This window comes from Spea bombifrons, chromosome 4 (assembly GCF_027358695.1).
Source record: "Spea bombifrons isolate aSpeBom1 chromosome 4, aSpeBom1.2.pri, whole genome shotgun sequence".
Classification (NCBI taxonomy): Eukaryota; Metazoa; Chordata; class Amphibia; order Anura; family Pelobatidae; genus Spea; species Spea bombifrons.
The window spans coordinates 12123399-12142047 of record NC_071090.1 but is presented as its reverse complement, the minus strand read 5'-3'; the positions used below and the strand labels follow the sequence as shown (position 1 = coordinate 12142047).

General features: G+C 37.8%; 1 protein-coding gene across 2 annotated transcripts in view; it reads right to left on the bottom strand.

Annotated features, from left to right (window-relative positions):
- The window catches only part of GABRG2 (gamma-aminobutyric acid type A receptor subunit gamma2), a 47718-nt gene extending 35814 nt beyond the window's left edge, over positions 1-11904 (bottom strand). Inside the window, exon 1 of one of the 2 annotated variants that reach the window (XM_053464718.1) lies at positions 11725-11904. In XM_053464718.1, coding sequence (XP_053320693.1) covers positions 11725-11834 — 110 coding nt within the window. In that variant the 5' untranslated portion in view covers positions 11835-11904. The remainder of the gene's footprint in view (positions 1-11724) is intronic. The other variant, XM_053464719.1, reaches the window with a different exon arrangement.
- Between the last annotated feature and the right edge of the window lie 6745 nt (positions 11905-18649).

Below are 18649 nucleotides of genomic sequence, written 5' to 3'. Positions count from 1 at the left end.
AACAAATTGGCCCCAGCACTTTAAGGACAGTGGCCACCTAAATTAATTGCCTATGGCCATACCCCACACTTTTGTAGCGTGGGTAGCACCAGCCTACCAGGCATTTGCCCACAATGCCGGATGGCCAGTCCTACGTCCTACCTGCACCCCCACAGCTTTAGCTAAGATTTAAAAGCAATTCGGGCAACTTTTCTTCAACATACATCAACCCCAAGACAAAATACTGGTATCATTTAATCTTTTCCGCCCGAAGATATGCTGAGGAAAAAACACTTAAGTTCCTACAATTTATAAGAACACTTGGGCAAACCTCTGTGCAAAGAGCTTAGGGTTTTCATATATAAAATTTGGTCTTGACAGTATGCCAAAAAATAATGTATACTCATTTTTAAAAATATAATGTAGATCTGACAAGTTAACCGAGGAATGGAGTATGGGTAGATGAATAAATAATATATGTATTATACTAATGTGTCTTTAAAAATTATTCTTATAGTGTATTTGTGCACACGAATGGACAGAGTTTTTGGTCAATATTGACCTTTTAATGGGCCAACAAATTAAAAATAGTAAAATAAATTTTGACACCCTTGGATGTTTCTTCTTGAGATGGTATCTAAATCATTATCAAATATACTGTGGAATATGTGCTTTATGTCTCAATAAAATTAAAACATTAATCAATTATACATAACAAAAATGTATTTGCCTATGGTGAGCTATTTTCTCTATCATTACTGGAGACCAGTTGAAGAAGCTCATATTTTAATGCTTGCCCTTAGGAGCCATCTTGGATACAAATTTAGCCCTAACTGAATTCTCATCAAATCAATTTCCACTTCAGTTTGTCATTGACTAAAATACATTGATTGCATTTTCACACAGATAATAACATTTGAACACTAAGTTTTTGTACCATTCCAAAAAATATATAAGCCTTTATTTGATTTGTATTTAAATATCTGTAGAAACCAGAGTTTGCTACGTACTGAGTCACTTTTGCAGAACTAAATGTTTGCTGAAAATCTGTTTCTATCTTTATCAACTGTTCTATTTTAGGTTTAAAAAATGTGGGCTGATCAACCAGCTATTTCTGCAGACCTTTTGCAGCTAATTAACACTGCTCTAGATGCCAGGCTTTGTTTTATTGATGTTAACCATGGATGATTTGGTCAGGCTGAAGTTCTTCCTGTTATATGACACCAATATTAGTCTAAACTTATATTGAATCTCATTGGTCATGAGCTTTAAATACCTTATTGATAGAGGGAAAAAATATATATTTCAATACAGATATTTGCTAAATGTACTGTTCTTTATTCTAGGGACATACACTAACCTAAAATGAAGTTAAAGATTTGTTTGTATCACAATTAGTGTATTCCATAGCAAATTGTGCTACCATGGCTTTATACAAAGGCATACTCATGTGTGGAAACATACTTTTTTGAGAATAACCCTTAAATTACTACTATACTGTGTAAACAAGTCTGACACTTAAGGAAATAATCGTGTCTGTTATATTTTGACACATGAAACATCAATAAATCTGTCACAAACGTCCCCTAGAATGTGATGGCTATTAATAACAGGGAGTTTCCTAATTGCAGGGGTTGAGCCCCAAGGGTTGACAAAGTCCAAAGGATTACTTTAGAAGCCCGATCAAAAAACACAAAGCCAAAAAGTCAGGGGAGCCTCGGAATATTTTTTCACGATTATAACTGGTCATAAAGACATGATTAATAATAGTTTGTTGATCCAGTAACGCACAATAGGAAATCACTTCAATGTGAGTTTTTGCCTTATTCTGGATAAACAGTGTGGTCAGGAAGAGACTGACTCATTGGGAACGGATTGAGGGCATGCAAGGATCAGGGGACCTGGGGGCTGGTCCACCCTGGGTGCCACTCATCAGGGGGGTAACACAAGGGCCGGCCCCAGGTATGCGTCCCTCCAGAGATGAACTATACTAAATGTTGCTGAAAAGGCAGAGAAAGACAGAAGAAGAGAGGAAGAAGTGGTCATGTGGGCTTTCTGTCTTTAGAGAGTTCCCTCCCACAGTTTCCTCATGTACGTTACAACACAGTGAATGGCAGCCCAGGGGAGTGATAAGCCCTTCAGGGGGTCTGGGATGAAGTTCAGGGGTGACGGCCCTTCAAGTGGGTGTCTAGAATGAAGGGATGTGAATGGGCCTTAAATGGGTCTGGAGTGTCAGCACCCTAAGGACTACCCTATGAGCCCATAGCCTTATACCTATTGAGGACAATTCAGTCCACTTACCCCTTGAACTCAGCTCTTTGCTCCATCTATAATTTGTATGCCAAAACTTAAGCCAAGCCAATCTACTGTTCTTCTACTGTAAGTTTTAGGGGAAACATTCATATTTATAACAGTTGAGTCACTCATATTTGATAAAACATTTCTATTTCGAAAGACCATAAAAAATTAGAGAAATTCCACTTTAAATGGATAAACAAAATGAATAATATTTGGAGAAAGAAAAAAGAATATATATAGCGTAGACCTGTAGATGAATTAATCTGCACACTTTATTATATACACTTACATCCAGGTGAGGCACTGTGACCAGCTCAAGTGCTCAGTCGTATAAAACATCATAAAAACCTGTGGCACTGCTCCAGAAGTTCTCGGATACCACCTTCTGTTCGTTGGAAGGAAGAAATCAGGACCCAGTATTCACAGAGACCAGATTCCTCTGCAGCGTCTTTAGAGTTAATGCGGGAATCACACTCATTTAGTCTGGTTGTTTGATAAGACCTACTTTGTGTCAAATTTTTATTATGTTTTCAAGAGCCTTTGCATTTCTTTTTTAGTTTTTGTGTACAGTGATAGTAAATATATTTACTTTTGTATTTTTTCATATTGAGTTTCTGTATTTATATATTTATGTATTTAAGATTACTCGTGCAATATTGTTGTATTTCTCAATAGCGGCCCATATTATTTAATAAGAATTATATTTTTGAGATGCACTATGAAAACCAAATTTTTTTACACTGTTAAAGTTATCTTTTTATTAGTACAAATACAGAAAAATTAGATATGTGGGGTGTTACCACCAGGGAGGGACTTAACCAGGAAGAAGCATGATCCTGATAGGGCATGGCTAAGGAAATGGCGTTACCATGGGGGGGGCATTACTTTTTGTTGCCTGGGGATTGATGGTCTCAGTCCCCCGAGTGTGGTTGAACTTGATGTACTTGTGTTTTTTTTAACCTACATTAGTATGTTAAATTATTCCTGCTTAGATAAACTAATAGTCTAAATAAGAATGTCTCTTTAACCTACAGTACTTCACCTTGTAAGGCAATCTTATAGAAGTGTTTACTAAATTACAATATTTGTTCGCTTTAATGAGTATATTTCAAGTGACAGCATCTGTGAAAGCGTCCATTGTACAAAATTTAGTCTGTAGTAACCAACTTAACCCTTCCAAAGCCAGCATGAAAGTAGCTAATGTATTTTGTGCTTGGTAACATTATATAAAATGGCTTCTCTGCTCTGTAAGAATTTAATGCATTAGATGATTGTAAGCTTATCACTTTGACATACTGCATCTGGATAACAGCTGGTATTTAGATCTGTACAATGGCCTAGATTTAGCAAATAGTGGGAATTTTGCACCAATAAAAAAAGCTTTTAATTCTGATGTCATCAAGGCCATTAAGCATAAGGGACTGCAGACCACAAAGAGAAAAACGATAGAAACTCTAAGTGAAAAACATGCATACTAAGATGAAGACTCTTGAGTCTCAATAAATAAAATGAGTCTCTATTTGAGAAGATCATACAGAATGTTCAATTTATGTCGAGCATACAAAAATACAGTGTATAACCAATGAATACCATCCAAAAACACATATCTAAGGAATAAATATTAGGAATTCTGTCACACTATAAGACCATATATTGTTTAGCCCACCATTACGTCAGAGCATCCCAAGTTTGGCGAGTTTGTAGTGGTGGGCTAAGCAACATATGGTCATATATTCTCCAATATTTATGCTATGTCTTGGGTGTTATTTAAATCCCTGGGTATGCACTGAATTCTTTCTTTCTTTTGTGTATTTATTATTATTACTCTATTATTATACCCAAAATGGCAACCCTGCTCACCAGGATTTTTTGTAGAAGCACTCAGAAAGTGTCAGAGACTGGCAAACTCCAATTAATACGTTTGGACAAAAAAGTGATATTGCCATTTATAGCCATACATGGGAACTGCCCCCGACGTCAAAGGGTACTCCCACCGACGTCACGGGACAGCCCGCTGACATCAGCGGGTACTCCTGGCCGCGTCCCGGTAGACCTTCCAGACCCTATGGCCCAATGAGGCTTTTCCCTTTAAGCCCTATAGTGAGCCATGACCTTAATAAGACTAAAAAAGGAAGCCTATACTCTGTTAAAAATAATATCAATATTTAGTTAGTAAAGTTTTTATAATTAACAATACACGCATAAGTGCTCAATTGCTTGTTTAAGTTAATGTTAAAACATAAGGCATGTTTTACATAAATGTTTATGGTAACTTGTCAACACATGATGCTAGGGGTGTATTAAAAAAATTACAATCTAAAAATTCACATTTATAGACTATTAATATTTTTGATATTAAAATGATTAAGGCTTTAATACTAATAGCAGCACACATCCTATATTTGTCCCATGTGTGCATATTTGAGGCCGCTGACCACTTTTTATTTGGTCACAACTTAAGTACACCATTTGTAATGGTTGTAACAGTGGTCCTGTGAAAAACATGATGTAATTAATTATAGTATATACTTGTAGGCAAATTACAACACCAAAACCCATTTCCATTCATACACACTACTAATTACGTCATTTATTAGATAATATTAATTTTTATATATTTCTTTTAATAGCATAGACATACAAACAGAGGTGTCCATATAGGATGTTTATCAACAATATTACATGCTGATTTACATGCAGACACTGTAAATTAAGAGACAAAACTGATAGGTAGCAGTTAGTCACCCCATCAAACATTTTACAGGATTGGAAAGCTAAGAGGACAACGGGTCATTGTAAAAAATCTAGGAGGAAGGTTCCCAAGGAAGGTCAGGCTCATCAAATAAAGGTCATATTATCTATTCATGCCACTTAACAAATTTAGGTTTTCTTAGTTCTTAATGCTCACGGTCCATCTAGGACACCCAGATGTTTATAAACTTTCAACGTAGTCCTCTACTTCATTCCCTCTTACATTCTGCCTTGGAGTTGGATCTGAGAAGAGCAGTTTCCCATACTTTTCCAATTTCTCGCGATGACCAATTTGTATGCCCAAAGATTCCTGATACCAAGTGCAATTAGGAATATCTAAGTGGTAAATAAACATCTTTGGGCATATGATTATCTTAGTCTTAACTAACTGGAATAATGAGGAAATACACTCACAGATGCCCGCCACTTCTTCACATTGACATCACATGTGGTACAGCGTGTCCATCTCCTTAGAACATCAACAATGTTTGATATATTCCTATTGAACTTGAGCACTCAATTTGAAACCATATACCATCTCTGAAGAATTTTAAAACACAGCTTGTGTATTCCCATACAGTGAGCGAGCGTATAAGCGTGATACCAGTTAGCAGTATTACATGGTTTGTCCAAATCTGACTTCCATTTCTGTTGGGAGTTATACTTTCCAGTTCTTGATATCAATTTCTATTTAAGTTGTTTCCCTAGAAATTCCTCAAGCATTGGGTTTTCGGTAATATCCGTTAATCTTATAAAACTTTTTTAATTCATATAATCTCCATCATGTTGTCTTCTAGTGTCTTCTAAATTTGTCCAAAATAGTGTATAGGCTTCGAAAATTTTTATATACCGTATTCTCCATATCAAACCAAGCTGATGTGTGAGCGTCATCCTTATTCCAGTTAAGATGAGTAAGCATGCAAATTTCTTGTAAATTATAAATATCTGGCATAGATACTCCTCCCTTATTGACATTCTTACATCAATTTTCATGGGCTATGCTGTTTTTTTTATTCTGTGATATATATGAAGTTAATGTTTTCTGGAACTGTGATAGAATATAATGATAATTATGTTTCACCCACCCACTTCTATTTTTGTAGACTCTTAAATGTTTAGATGTTTTTAGAAAATGTAATGCAGGTTTTACAAAACTTTGATTATAGTTTGCCCAACAAAAAATTTGATCCCCTGCTGATTTTGTACATTTGACCACTGACAAAGACATGATTAGTCTATGATTTTAATGGTATGTTTATTTGAACAGTGAGAAACAGAATAACAACAAAAAATAACGCATTTCAAATAAGTTATAAATTTGCATTCTACTCAGTGAAATAAGTATTTGATACCCTATCAATTAGCAAAATGTCTGGCTCCCAGGTGTCTTTTATACAGGTAACAAGCTGAAATTAGTAGCACTCTCTTAAAGGACATGTACAGGCCCATCTAAAGTTTGCCAATGAAAATCTGAATGATTCAGAGAAGATGTGGTCAGATGAGACAGAAATCGAGATCGTTGACATCAACTCAACTCGCCGTGTTTGGAGGAGGAGGAGGAATGCTACCTATGACCCCACGAACACCATCCCCACTATCACACATGGAGGTGGAAACATTATGCTTTGGAGGTGTTTTCTGCTAACGGACAACTTCACTGCATCAAAAGGGACGATGGATGGGGCCATGGATCATCAAATCTTTGGTGAGAACCTCTTTCCTTCAGCCAGGGCATTGAAAATGGGTTGTGGATGGGTATTCCAGCATGACAATGACCCAATACACACGGCCAAGGCAACAAAGGAGTGGCTCAAGAAGAAGCACATTAAGGTCCTGGAGTCTCCAGACCTTAATCCCATAGAAAATCTGCGGTGGGAGTTGAAGGTTCGAGTTACCAAACGTCAGCCTCTAAACCTTAATGGCTAGGAGAGGATCTGCAAAGAGGAGTGGGACAAAATCCCTCCTGAGATGTGTGCAAACCTGGTGGCCAGCTATAAGAAACGTCTGACCTCTGTGATTGCCAAGAAGGGTTTTGCCACCAAGTACTAAGTCATGTTTTGCAAAGGGGTCAAATACTTATTTCAAATCAATTTATAACTTATTTGTCACACTATTACAACATTGTTGTTATTCTGTCTCTCACTGTTCAAATAAATTAACCATTAAAATTATAGACTGATCATCTCTTTGACAGTGGACAAACATACAAAATCAGCAGGGGATCAAATAATATTTTCCTTCACTGTATGTTAGTGTGGTATTTTGACATGTTTCTACAGCATTTAAAAAAAGGAACTCTAGCCTATTCACTAAAGAGAGATTTGTCATGAGAATTTGTAGCGTAGGTATGGTTTTAACTTTCTGGTTTTCACTATGCAAATTGAAAGGCACTGGCAAGTTCCTCCAGCAAGAAGAGCTGAGCTGGCCCTTGATAATGCATAATTCCTGATCCATTTGAGGAGATTTTGCTGACTTAACTATGCAGTATACAGAGTCAGCGGAGCTCTTACTGCAATAGAAGCATTCTATTGTCCTGATTATCGGTATTTACCTTACTGTTGTAACGTTCATTTGCTATAGAATCTCATTCTGGGAATTATTCAAAACATAATAACTAGTTGCTTGTTTTCAGCCATACCTTTCCATCAGCCATGTCGGCTCATTTTTTTTTCTTAGGATGCAATTATGAATAGCTAAAAATCTAATTCGGAAAATACAATCCTAAGTGAATCTCAACAAAGACCGGAACAAAAGCAAGAACCCTCTGTCCCCTTTAAATAAAAGAAATTTACGTTAACATATTCTTATTCTCCATCTGTGAAATGTTTGCCATTGAGACCTTGTGTTCCAGTTTCTTGTATAAAAATAGTTTTTAAAATTTCATAGCTGAATGGGTAATATTGTCCTTATGTACGTTTTCTGGATTTAACCCACTTACATGTTAATACTTAGTACCAAGATTTAAATAACAGAATCTTTCTGAAATCTCCTGCACCTTGGGAGCTGGGCAGTGGTGCAACACAATCACAAATAATCTTAGTGAAATATACATTGTATTACCTTACATTTTGTACATAGAGCACCTGAAGGTTTGGTAGCTACTGTATATGGAACTATAGAAATATTAACAGTTATTTAAAAAGTGTACTTACAGTTTAGCTGGAACTTGGAAAGAGCTATGTTTTTATTTTCCTGATAAAAATGTCAGCCAAGTAGTTACTGTCTTGCTGCTTTAAATTAAAGCCAACATTATCAGATACCCTTGCACTGATGGTTAGCAATAGGAAATAACCCTTTCAATATGTGGATAACTATATGCCCTGAACATATGGATAGCACTAGCACACCATATCTGGCTGTCTAGAGGCATCTGATGGAAGTAGACATCTTTTTTTAATATAGCTATTATGACAATATTCATTCCATGATTTATTTTAAACATGTTTTGCACTGGGGTTGAGATTATAACTGTTAATTTATTGTTTACTGATTTCCTAACAGCTCTGCAAATCTCAAGCCAATTGACCTTAGATAGTAGAATCAAAAACTGACATTGGAACCAAATAGGTCACATAGGTTACCTCCTTAATTGAAAGAATGGCATCAAGAACACTTAGATGTTGTTGATGGATTATTACAAATATTACATAGCATCGTGTACTGTCACAGATTAAGTAAAAATATATATGGGGAATCAACTGTTTATTTTAAATACCAAATAACTACATTCAGGTTAGTTGAGAGAAGGCCAACACGGTTACATAATGGGGTGAAAATATGGATTATGTATTGTACATTTTATGTGAAGATCTGAAATATAGATAGCTAAATTTAATTTTATATTTATAATGTTTACATTTTTTTTAAATCAAGGATTAATGCAAATGGCAGCCACATATTGTAATTACAAGCAGTGTGTGAATCATTTAATTATACATTGAACCAATGTATAACTGATGTGACCTTTTCTCAGAAAAGAGAAAAAAAGAGGTTTAATGTATCACCACATGCTGGTATTCTAGACAAGAAAGTATATAAATAAAAATAGTATCTGTACTTGGCATTTTTTTATTATATGTATTTTATTTTCTTGAGAGAACTTGAGCATTGTAGGGGATGGAATTTTTTCAACTTGTGATAGGGATAGTTATGAGAGAATTTTGTTTACCTTTTTTTTAAATATGTTTTTACCTTTTTTATGTTTACACTGTTCTCTATATAGAGATCCACTTTGGTGTCTTTTATGATCCCACGGATCTCTAATTAGCACAGGGGAACTCTTGTGATGTCACTGGGGGTCCACTGTAGGGATCCCCTGTACAGCAGAGAGCTCCCCTGAGGGGTTTCCCTCTACAGCAGCCAGGGGAATACTTCAGGGAGCCCTTTGATTGCAAATAAGGAAGCCATGTGACAGCTCTGTCATAGGGAGGAAGCACAGTGTGCAATCAGTCAGTGGGTTACAATTGCAGGGTACTCAATTAGGGTCTCTACAGGCCGTGCAAGTCCCTGACATATTACTGGGATTCCCCAGCGACGTCAGCAATGACGTTGCCAAAACGAATTACCCGAACTCCAGTTCAGGCATTTTAATCCCTGCTGAATGTAATACCACACTAATTGAGCACCATTACATTCAATCTGACATATTGGGGCCACACATTTTGGCCCCAGCTGTTAGAGGAGAGACCAGGCTATGATGTTGCAGCCTTATCTCCCATTCCCCTGGGAGAAATTTAGTCCTGCCAGAGCAAAATTGCCATGAACTAGGGCATACGTCTTAGGTCCTTAAGAACCAGATTATATTGTGATATATACCCTACTTCCTTGGTCGCCAAGGGGTAAAGGTGTACATAGCATTTTTATGTTCCTGCAGAGGGCATCTGGGTGTATCTAACTGGTTGCCTCATACTACAGGACTCTATCTGCCCCTTGAGTGGCAGATTGAGTGAGTTTGGGGCCCTGTCGAACAGTGGCTCAGGTATTTGCCCAGTGTGTGGGATGGCCAGTCTCGGCCTGCCGTAAGTTAAGACAATTACATATTTCAAACGTTAAAGCGTAAAAACTTAATGATAGCAAAATGTGTGTGAATTAAAACTGCAAAAAATATTTGTTCTAGAAACCAGTGCCCCAGAAGAAAACGGGGCGTCTATAAATGTGTGTCTATATCTCTGTGGTGCATCGATTTATGACTAGGCATTCTGTAGCGGATACAATATCAATGTGATAAATAAATCAGTTCCCTTTACCTACAGCTACCTACTTCAGGCCTAAGCAATCCCATAGGTTGTAGTAAATGTCTACAACCCTGCCTATAGTTTATAATGCACTACTTCAATTAAAATAGCAATGAAATATTACCTTTTTATAGTTTAAAAGCCTTTTCAATTCAGAACCGGTGTTACCTTAAATACTAAAACATTAATGGGAAATTGACACAGAATTGACTAAAAACTGTAAAAGTTTACAAACTTAATCAGCTTTGTGACATGTCCATAGTGATACAATAGTGCTACACAAACTATATTCCACAAGTGTGTCCTTAATTTCAGCATAATTATAACATTTTTAAAATGATTATTATTTATTATTTTATTTATTGCTCTTGCGTATAGGACACAGTGCTATGTTGGTGATGATTTCAAATGCAAGCACAGATATCCCAGGGATCAATGCAGAAACAGACACAACCACTGGAAACCCACTGGAAACTGTGCTCCGTAATGAGCACATTTCAACATGGCAGTGCTTAATGGTTTGCTAAAGAAAATGCGTTCGCTCCAATTCTTCATCAAAATATTGTCAAAATAAATGTGAGACGTACGTCCACCGAGCATATGCAAAAAAAAAAAAAAAAAAAGGTCAGCGTTAATAAACAAAAGCTGAGATCAGCTTATGAATGACCTAGCAGTGCAATCATTCTCCATGGCATATTCTGCCTATTCAAGTGTTTCTCCCTCCATAGTGATTCACTAAGGAGGGCTGCTTCAGCACCAGCATCATTACTGCATCCAGCCACAAGGAATAGGTGTGGGAAATAATGAGGTACAATTCAAAGCTAGATGTGTGCAGCTTCATTTTCTATAGAAAACAAAGTATATTACCAAAAAAAAATATACACAGTGCATAACTGGTTGTAGAATTACACGACAGAAATGTGAACGTATCCCATCATTTCTAGTGGAATCAGGTACCGTATCCAAGGTGCTGAATCGCTCATTCCGTATCCCCCGTACGTTTCCAATAGACTAGATACGAATCGGTTGCAAATTCCTTTTTTTTTCTTTTCATCACGGTAAACAACCGAATGATATGAAAACGCTATGATGTGAAAGACTATGTCAAAGGCAAGGATCCCATTTTTTTTTTCTCCATATGCAGCTGTGATATTTTTCCACCTGGGGCTTTCATGATCCTTCATTAAATGTGCCCACTGCATTGACACGTAATGAATGAATAAACGGATATTGTTTTAGGGTGAAAATGATCCTAGACGTCTAAAAAAAAAAATCCCCAAAATGCCATTGACACTGGATTCTAAAACTACACACTGTGCAACATGGAATCTGAAAATAACAAATTACATACACATGTATTTATATATACATATACCCTTAATACACACAGACACACAAGATCGCACACACATTCTCGCATATACAATGCAAACAATAATTAAATGTAGCACGGCGACCTTACCATTGGATGATGGAGAAAAGCAGGAGTATCCACACGATCATTTTGTGGTGTAAAAATGGTACATGGAATAAGGTATTTTTTCCAAAATTTGGCTTCTTTGGCGAACACATCTCCGATTTCCCCCCTCCACCGTTCTCTTTGTTGCAAATGGAATAGTCCCGTCGTGCCCCCCTCCCCACCCCCTACCAGGTACATTGACTGTAATGATACATTCCGCCAGGCTGGAAGAATTAATATTTAAGAAATGAGATCCGTTTTACGTGTATTGAGGCAGCAGATCCAGTGTCTGACAGCTTGAGCGCCCGCACTGCTTCTGAAAGCTAAGAGAAAGCAGAGGGATTGGAGGAAAAAAAAAAAAAAGGCAAGGAGAAGCAGGGGAAACACACACACACATACACATACACACACATACATACATACACAGCAAATCTATCAGAGAAAGAGAGCCTCTGAGTGAATGCAGATTAGCTAAGAGGTCAAAGTGGAATCTATGCACACTGCAGCAATGCAGATTAACACATGTCTGATGAGATGGTTTTTAACATTTGACTGCTCTAAAACATATGTCACTATTGTATACATATATTCATGTCTGTGGCCCTAAGTCAGTGCACAGGGCAGGACTGGGGATGACTAAGCGGCCCTGGCACTTTAGGGCCATTGGCCACCAAATGATGTACATGTGGTCACAGGCTGCACATAGATGTGGCTGCACGTTCTGTTTTTTTTTTTTTTTTTTACATTCGTAGCATGCAGCAACAGACTGCAGGACCTGATTTGCTGTTAGAGCGGCAACATTGATAAGTATGTAGCCCTATCTGCCACGACTGACCTGGTTTTTGCCTATTGTGTCAGGTGGCCAGTCCGGACCTGTTGGTCCATGTCTGTAGCTCTCGTGTGTGTGGCATATTTAAACTGGGAAATATCAATTAGGTTTATCGGGCATGTTTAAAATTAATTGGGCTCTTAAGTCACTCATTGGCTTTGTGTACAATGTGCACAAGTTGGTCACATATTTCATTGCTTTTAATGAAAGAGGATAGGTCAAGTCAGTCTATCCAGTCACTGATTAATATTCTTACCTTATCTTTACATGCAATACTCACAAAAGGCTGCAGTACCTTCCTCACTAGAATTGTTGTCAGGGTTACAGAATCTGCTTTAGACAACGTGTGTATATACACTCACTGGCCACTTTATTAGGTACACCTGTTCAATGGTTTGTTAACACAAATAGCTAATCAGCCAATCACATGGCAGCAACTCAATGCATTTAGGCATGTAGATGTGGTCAAGACAACTTGCTGAAGTTCAAACCAAGCATCAGAATGGGGGATTTAAGTGACTTTGAACGTGGCATGGTTCTTGGTGTTAGGCGGCTGTTCTGAGTATTTCAGAAACTGCGGAACTACTGGGATTTTCACACACACATAACCATCTCAAGGGTTTACAGAGAATGGTGAGTGGCAGTTATGTGAACGAAAATGGTGATGAGGTCAGAAGAGAATGGGCAGACTGGTTTGAGATGACAGAAAGGCAAATAACTTGTTACAACCAAGGTATGCAGAATACCATCTATGCACAACACGTCAAACCTTGAAGCAGATGGACTGCAGCAGCAGGAGACCAGACCGGGTGCCACTCCTGTCTGCTAAGAACAGGAAAGTGAGGCTACAATTCGCATAGGTTCACCAAAATTGGACAATGGAAGACTGGAAGAATCTTGCCTGGTCTGATGAGTCTCGATTCCAGCTATGACGTTCAGATGGCAGGGTCAGAATTTGGCGTAAACAGCATGAAAGCATGGATCCATCCTGACTTGTATCAAGGTTCAGGCTGGTAGTGGTGGTGTAATGGTGTGAGGGCATGGGCGTAAGAACCTCTAAAAGTCTGGGGGAATAGCATCAGATACCCCCTTTTTTCTCCCTCTTTCCTCACTATTTATTATTACCCTACTTTCTCCCCATCTCTTTTTTGGAAACAGGTACAATAATATATAACTTGAAACACTGGTAAAAATAACGTACGTTTAATAATATAGGAAAAAACAGCTAATCTTTGTAACAAAAACATTTTTTTAAATATTTTTCTTTTTTTTCTTTTATTTTCCAAATAACAAAATTACAACATATCAATATAGAAAACAGTGTAACAATAATGTCTAAACCGTAAAAATTACGGCAATCGGTGAGGGGGACCTAAATAACCGGACTCCAATAACCACGGGTCCCTTCCCACCGTGGACAAGAACATTCACGCTCATTCACGCATTCAACAATTCGCTCATTGGAACTAAATACTCATTGTTTACATACCAGGCTAGTCCTGTATTCATGTTTGTCTGTCTCTTATTTACCTTTGCCCTCCTACCCTGAATCATCTGAGGATTTCGGTTCCTCTCTCCTCTCCCCATGTCCCAGTTAAGTTGTCCTATCCTTGCTTTAAGGAGAAGCGTCCGAGGATTCCGGCTTCTCACTCTTGTTCCCTGACCTTTGTTCTGTAGCAGGTATGTCCTGTCTTCCGATGCTCCTTGCTCGGTCTCCCTGTTCCTTGCTACGTTTCTGTTGATACTCTGATTAGCTTCCGTACTCCCAACCTGCAGCATCCTGCACATTATTCTAGAGCTATGTCTCATGCCTGCTCCAGGGTGCCTGCAGGATGCAGCATAGCAGCTGATGTAGTCCAGAACAAAGCAGAACTTGGAGGTATCCTGTAGGCACCTTGGAGTAGGCATGACATAGCAGTAGAATCATGTGCAGGATGCTAAGAGAGTGCCGTCGCCCTGCGCTGGGCCCTGTCCAACTCCGCTACTGCGCAGCAACTCCTGAAACCATCTGTGGGCGCTCTGGGTCGTTACAGTCATCTGTATGGACTCAGTTCCTGACACCCAGCCAGGCATCCCAGATTCTATGGAACTTATAAATCTCCCGGTGTGTTTGACAATAGCCCCGCTCCATTTGACATTGAAAATATATCTGGTTTAAGATGTTCCCAATGGGTATTACCTCTTGCTGTCTCCAATTCCTGGCAATAACAATTTTCATGGCTAAAAACATTGTATGACCCAGGCTCTCCTGTTGGGGGGTATAGTGGCCATATTAAGATGCAGCAGTGCCAATTCCGGTGTGAGTACGGAAATAATATTTGTAAGATTGGAAATAATACTAAATAATTAAATACAAGTCTGTCTAATCTTGGAGCAGCTCCACCATATGTGACTAAAAGTGCCTTGCTCCAGTCTACATCTCCAACAGTCAGATGGAGTTCCTGGAGTAAATTGTGCTATCCTAACAGGAACTAAATAAATACCATCATAACAGAACTTTATAGTGTAACTCAACCATATTTAAGCAGTGAGTAGTTCTTTTAATTTCCAGCATACTGTTTAACCATTGCTTTCTATCTATATGAAGATTTAGTTCCTTTTGCAATGAGTCTACAGCTTTTATCTTAATAGTGGTTTCTAATTTTTCCAATAATATGTACTACTTCCTCAAACTGTTCATAATAAGTTCGGTCGTAAACATATCCTCAATCATGTTTCTAGTATCAGAATCCCGTTTATGTACAAATGTGATTTTAGATAATTTTTAATCCTTAGTACATTAAAAAATTCTGAGTTTTTACATTTATATTCTCTAGAAAGCTGATTAAAAGATTTTATTTTTCCCGATAATATGATATCCTTTATCTTACAGTTCCTGTAGTTGTTCCAATAACGAAGACTTAGTTGGGGGATATTCTCTAAAATTTCTAGAGGGGATGATGTCAATATAATATCTTTCATGTTAACACGTCTCTTAAATATTTACCAAAATTCTAAACAGCTTTTAATTGAAGTCGGCATAGTGCTTTTTAAGGCTTCCAACTTGTTTTGGTGCAGTCATAACATACATTCTAAATTAGATGTACCAATAAACTCTCGCTCAATGTAATATCAGTCTTCCTTTTTACCTTGATTATATTGTATCTCTGTAATGTGAGATAACATGCTGGCTTGAACGTATCGTCCTAAATGGGGTACATGTAGCCCACCTCTATCTTTCCTGGCAAATAGAATATTCAGCGATATATGTTTTTTGTCTGCCCATATAAATCTTTCAATGTTTTTTTGAAATAATCTAATCCAAATTACAGAAGTTTTTTTGGTATCATCCATAATAAATGGAGCCATTTGGGGATTATATAGGCTCTTAGTATGTTCATTCTGTCTAACCATGAAACAAATAAGCCTTTCCATTCTCTAATTTGTCTGCACAAGTCTTCCCTCAGTCCTGAATATTTGATTTCTATTATCTGAGAGATCTTAAGTGGCATAGCAATCCCTAAATAATCTATTTTGCCAGCCTCCCAAATAAAATCATAATTTACTTCCAGATTATGTTTTACCGGTTCTGGGATAAATACTAGCGTAGCTTGAGTCTTATTTATGTTTAATTTATAATTCGAAAATTTACTATACTTTGAAATTTCCTCCATCACTGAGGCCAAGGATTTTCTAGACCGTAAAGAGCTAACAGAACATCGTCAGTGTATAACCTAATTTTGCACTCTAAGTCTCCGATCCTAGTTCCCTTTATGTCAGTGTTATTCCTTATTCTAGATGCTAATGGCTCCAAAGTTAAGACATATAGAAGAGGAGCCAAAGGGCATCCCTGTCTAGTACCATTGGTTATCCCAAACCAGTTGGAGCTTATCCCCTGACCTATTACTCTGGCAAAAGGTTTGATATATAAGGACATCACTGCGCCAATACCATTATCTCCCAGGCCATAAAAATGTAAAACTTCCTCAAGAAAAGACCAGCTTACTTTGTCAAAGGCCTTTTCGGCGTCTAGGGCTAAAAATATCGAGGGAAGTTTATATGTTAAAACATATTCCACCAAGTTAATAATTTTGCGTAGATTATCATTAGATTGACGACCCTTAATAAAACCAGTTTGGTCCTTATGAATTAAGAGTGGGCATACCGGTTTTAATCTATCAGGTAATATAGTTGAGTAGATCTTTGTGTCAATATTTAATAAAGAGATCGGTCTAAAATTGGATATCTTTTTATATATTGTATATTTTATATTATATCGTATTATCCTTACTCAGTTTAGGAATAGGAATTATAGATGCATCAAGCATACCGCCTAGAAAAAACCCCATATCTTTAATTTCATTAAATGTGTTAGTTAAATGAGAAGAGAGCAATTTCATAAATTTTTTATAAAATAATGCTGTAAAGCCGTCTGGTCCGGGAGCCCTGTTAACTTTCAGTGCCTTAATCACTTTGAGTATTTCGATCTCATTAAAGTGGGTATCAAGCTGAGTAGCTATGTCTTTTGAAACCTTAGGGAGTTTTGATTCTGCTAGGTATTTTTTAATCTGATCTCTTTCTTGAAATTGCCCTGGTATGTTATACAGCTTAGAGTAGAATTCTTCAAACGCCTGGCCTATCTCTGTTGGGCTATAACAATGATTTGCTCCATCTGTAATTTTATATATTCTTGATTTTAAATTACTTTTTTTTAGTTGGTTAGTAAGCATTTTATCCGCTCTATTGCCCACATAGTAAAATTTTTGTTTTAGCTTCATTAATTTAATATTTGCCTTGATGACAGATTGTTCCTCAATCTCTTTTTTAACTTGAATCATCTTGGATATAGAGACAGCATCTACTGTGTCAGCACATTTCTTTTTTAGTTGACTCAGGGAGATGTATAAGTCAGCCATCTTCTTCCTACCCTTTATTCTATTTTGAGCCTCTTTCTTAATTAAGTGTACACATTTGTATGCTCCCCATACACTTCCCAAGTCGATATCCTTGGTTAAATTTTCTTGGAAGAATTGAGCTGTGAGCTGGGATGATTCCTTTTTGTTAAATATTGAAAAATTGGACCCTAGGCAAGCATTTCATTGGGCCCCGCTCCACGCTTCCTAACATGCAATCATTCCCTCCGCTCCCACACCAAAAAAAAAATATTTTCCACACTGACTGCAGGTTAGGGGAAGACTGTGAGACCCTACCGTGACATTGAGAGGTCCTCTCCCTCCCGTAATCATCCCCAGAGTCCCTTTGTCCCCTCATTCACTAAACCATACCGCTCTTTTACTTACTCCCTGTAGTTCAGGTATAGATCAAATAAACAACACATGAAACAGCACGTGCATGTATAGATCAACTGAATAAGACATACAAGCCCTATATTTGCAGGTATACATAAATAATGTATGAAAACAAAGCACAGCAGAAACAGATCAACAGAATAACACATAAACCCAGCTTTGCAGGCATTAATCAACTGGAATTCACATAAAAACTCAGCATTAAAGGTATAGATAAAGCCCCCTAAATTACAGGCATAGATCAAAGGTTGCACAACCCAAAGCCAGCCCCAACATTCACATTACCCGCATAGAACCTGACCAGCAACCACAAGCAGATTACAGTCCAGCTTTAGCCAACTTTGTCCCTAAACAGCCCAACGTGAGCCATCTTTGTCACCAAACAGCCCCCATCTTTGTCCCATTAACAAGCTGTCTGTGCCATCTTGGTCCCCAAGGTTCAAACACCCTGCTTGAGCCATCTTTGCCTTGTCCTAAATCACACCCATGATACACATATCCATTAATGCATTCTCACAGATCATTCAAGCAATTCATCTACACATTAATTCATTCTTTCACTCAGTCACACAATTCACCCATATATTAATTAATTCTCACTCTTTATTTCAATATTCTTATTACCCCTTTCTTACTATCTATCCCCCTTTCTCACTATCTACCCCCTCTCCTCCCCTTCTCACTATCTACCCCCTCTCCTCCCCTTCTTACTACCTACCCCCTCCCTACCCCCCTTTGTAGTTCACTCATCGTGCTGAAGTGGGAGCGCAAGGCCACCACTGCAGTCAGGGCAATGCTGAGGCGGGTGGCG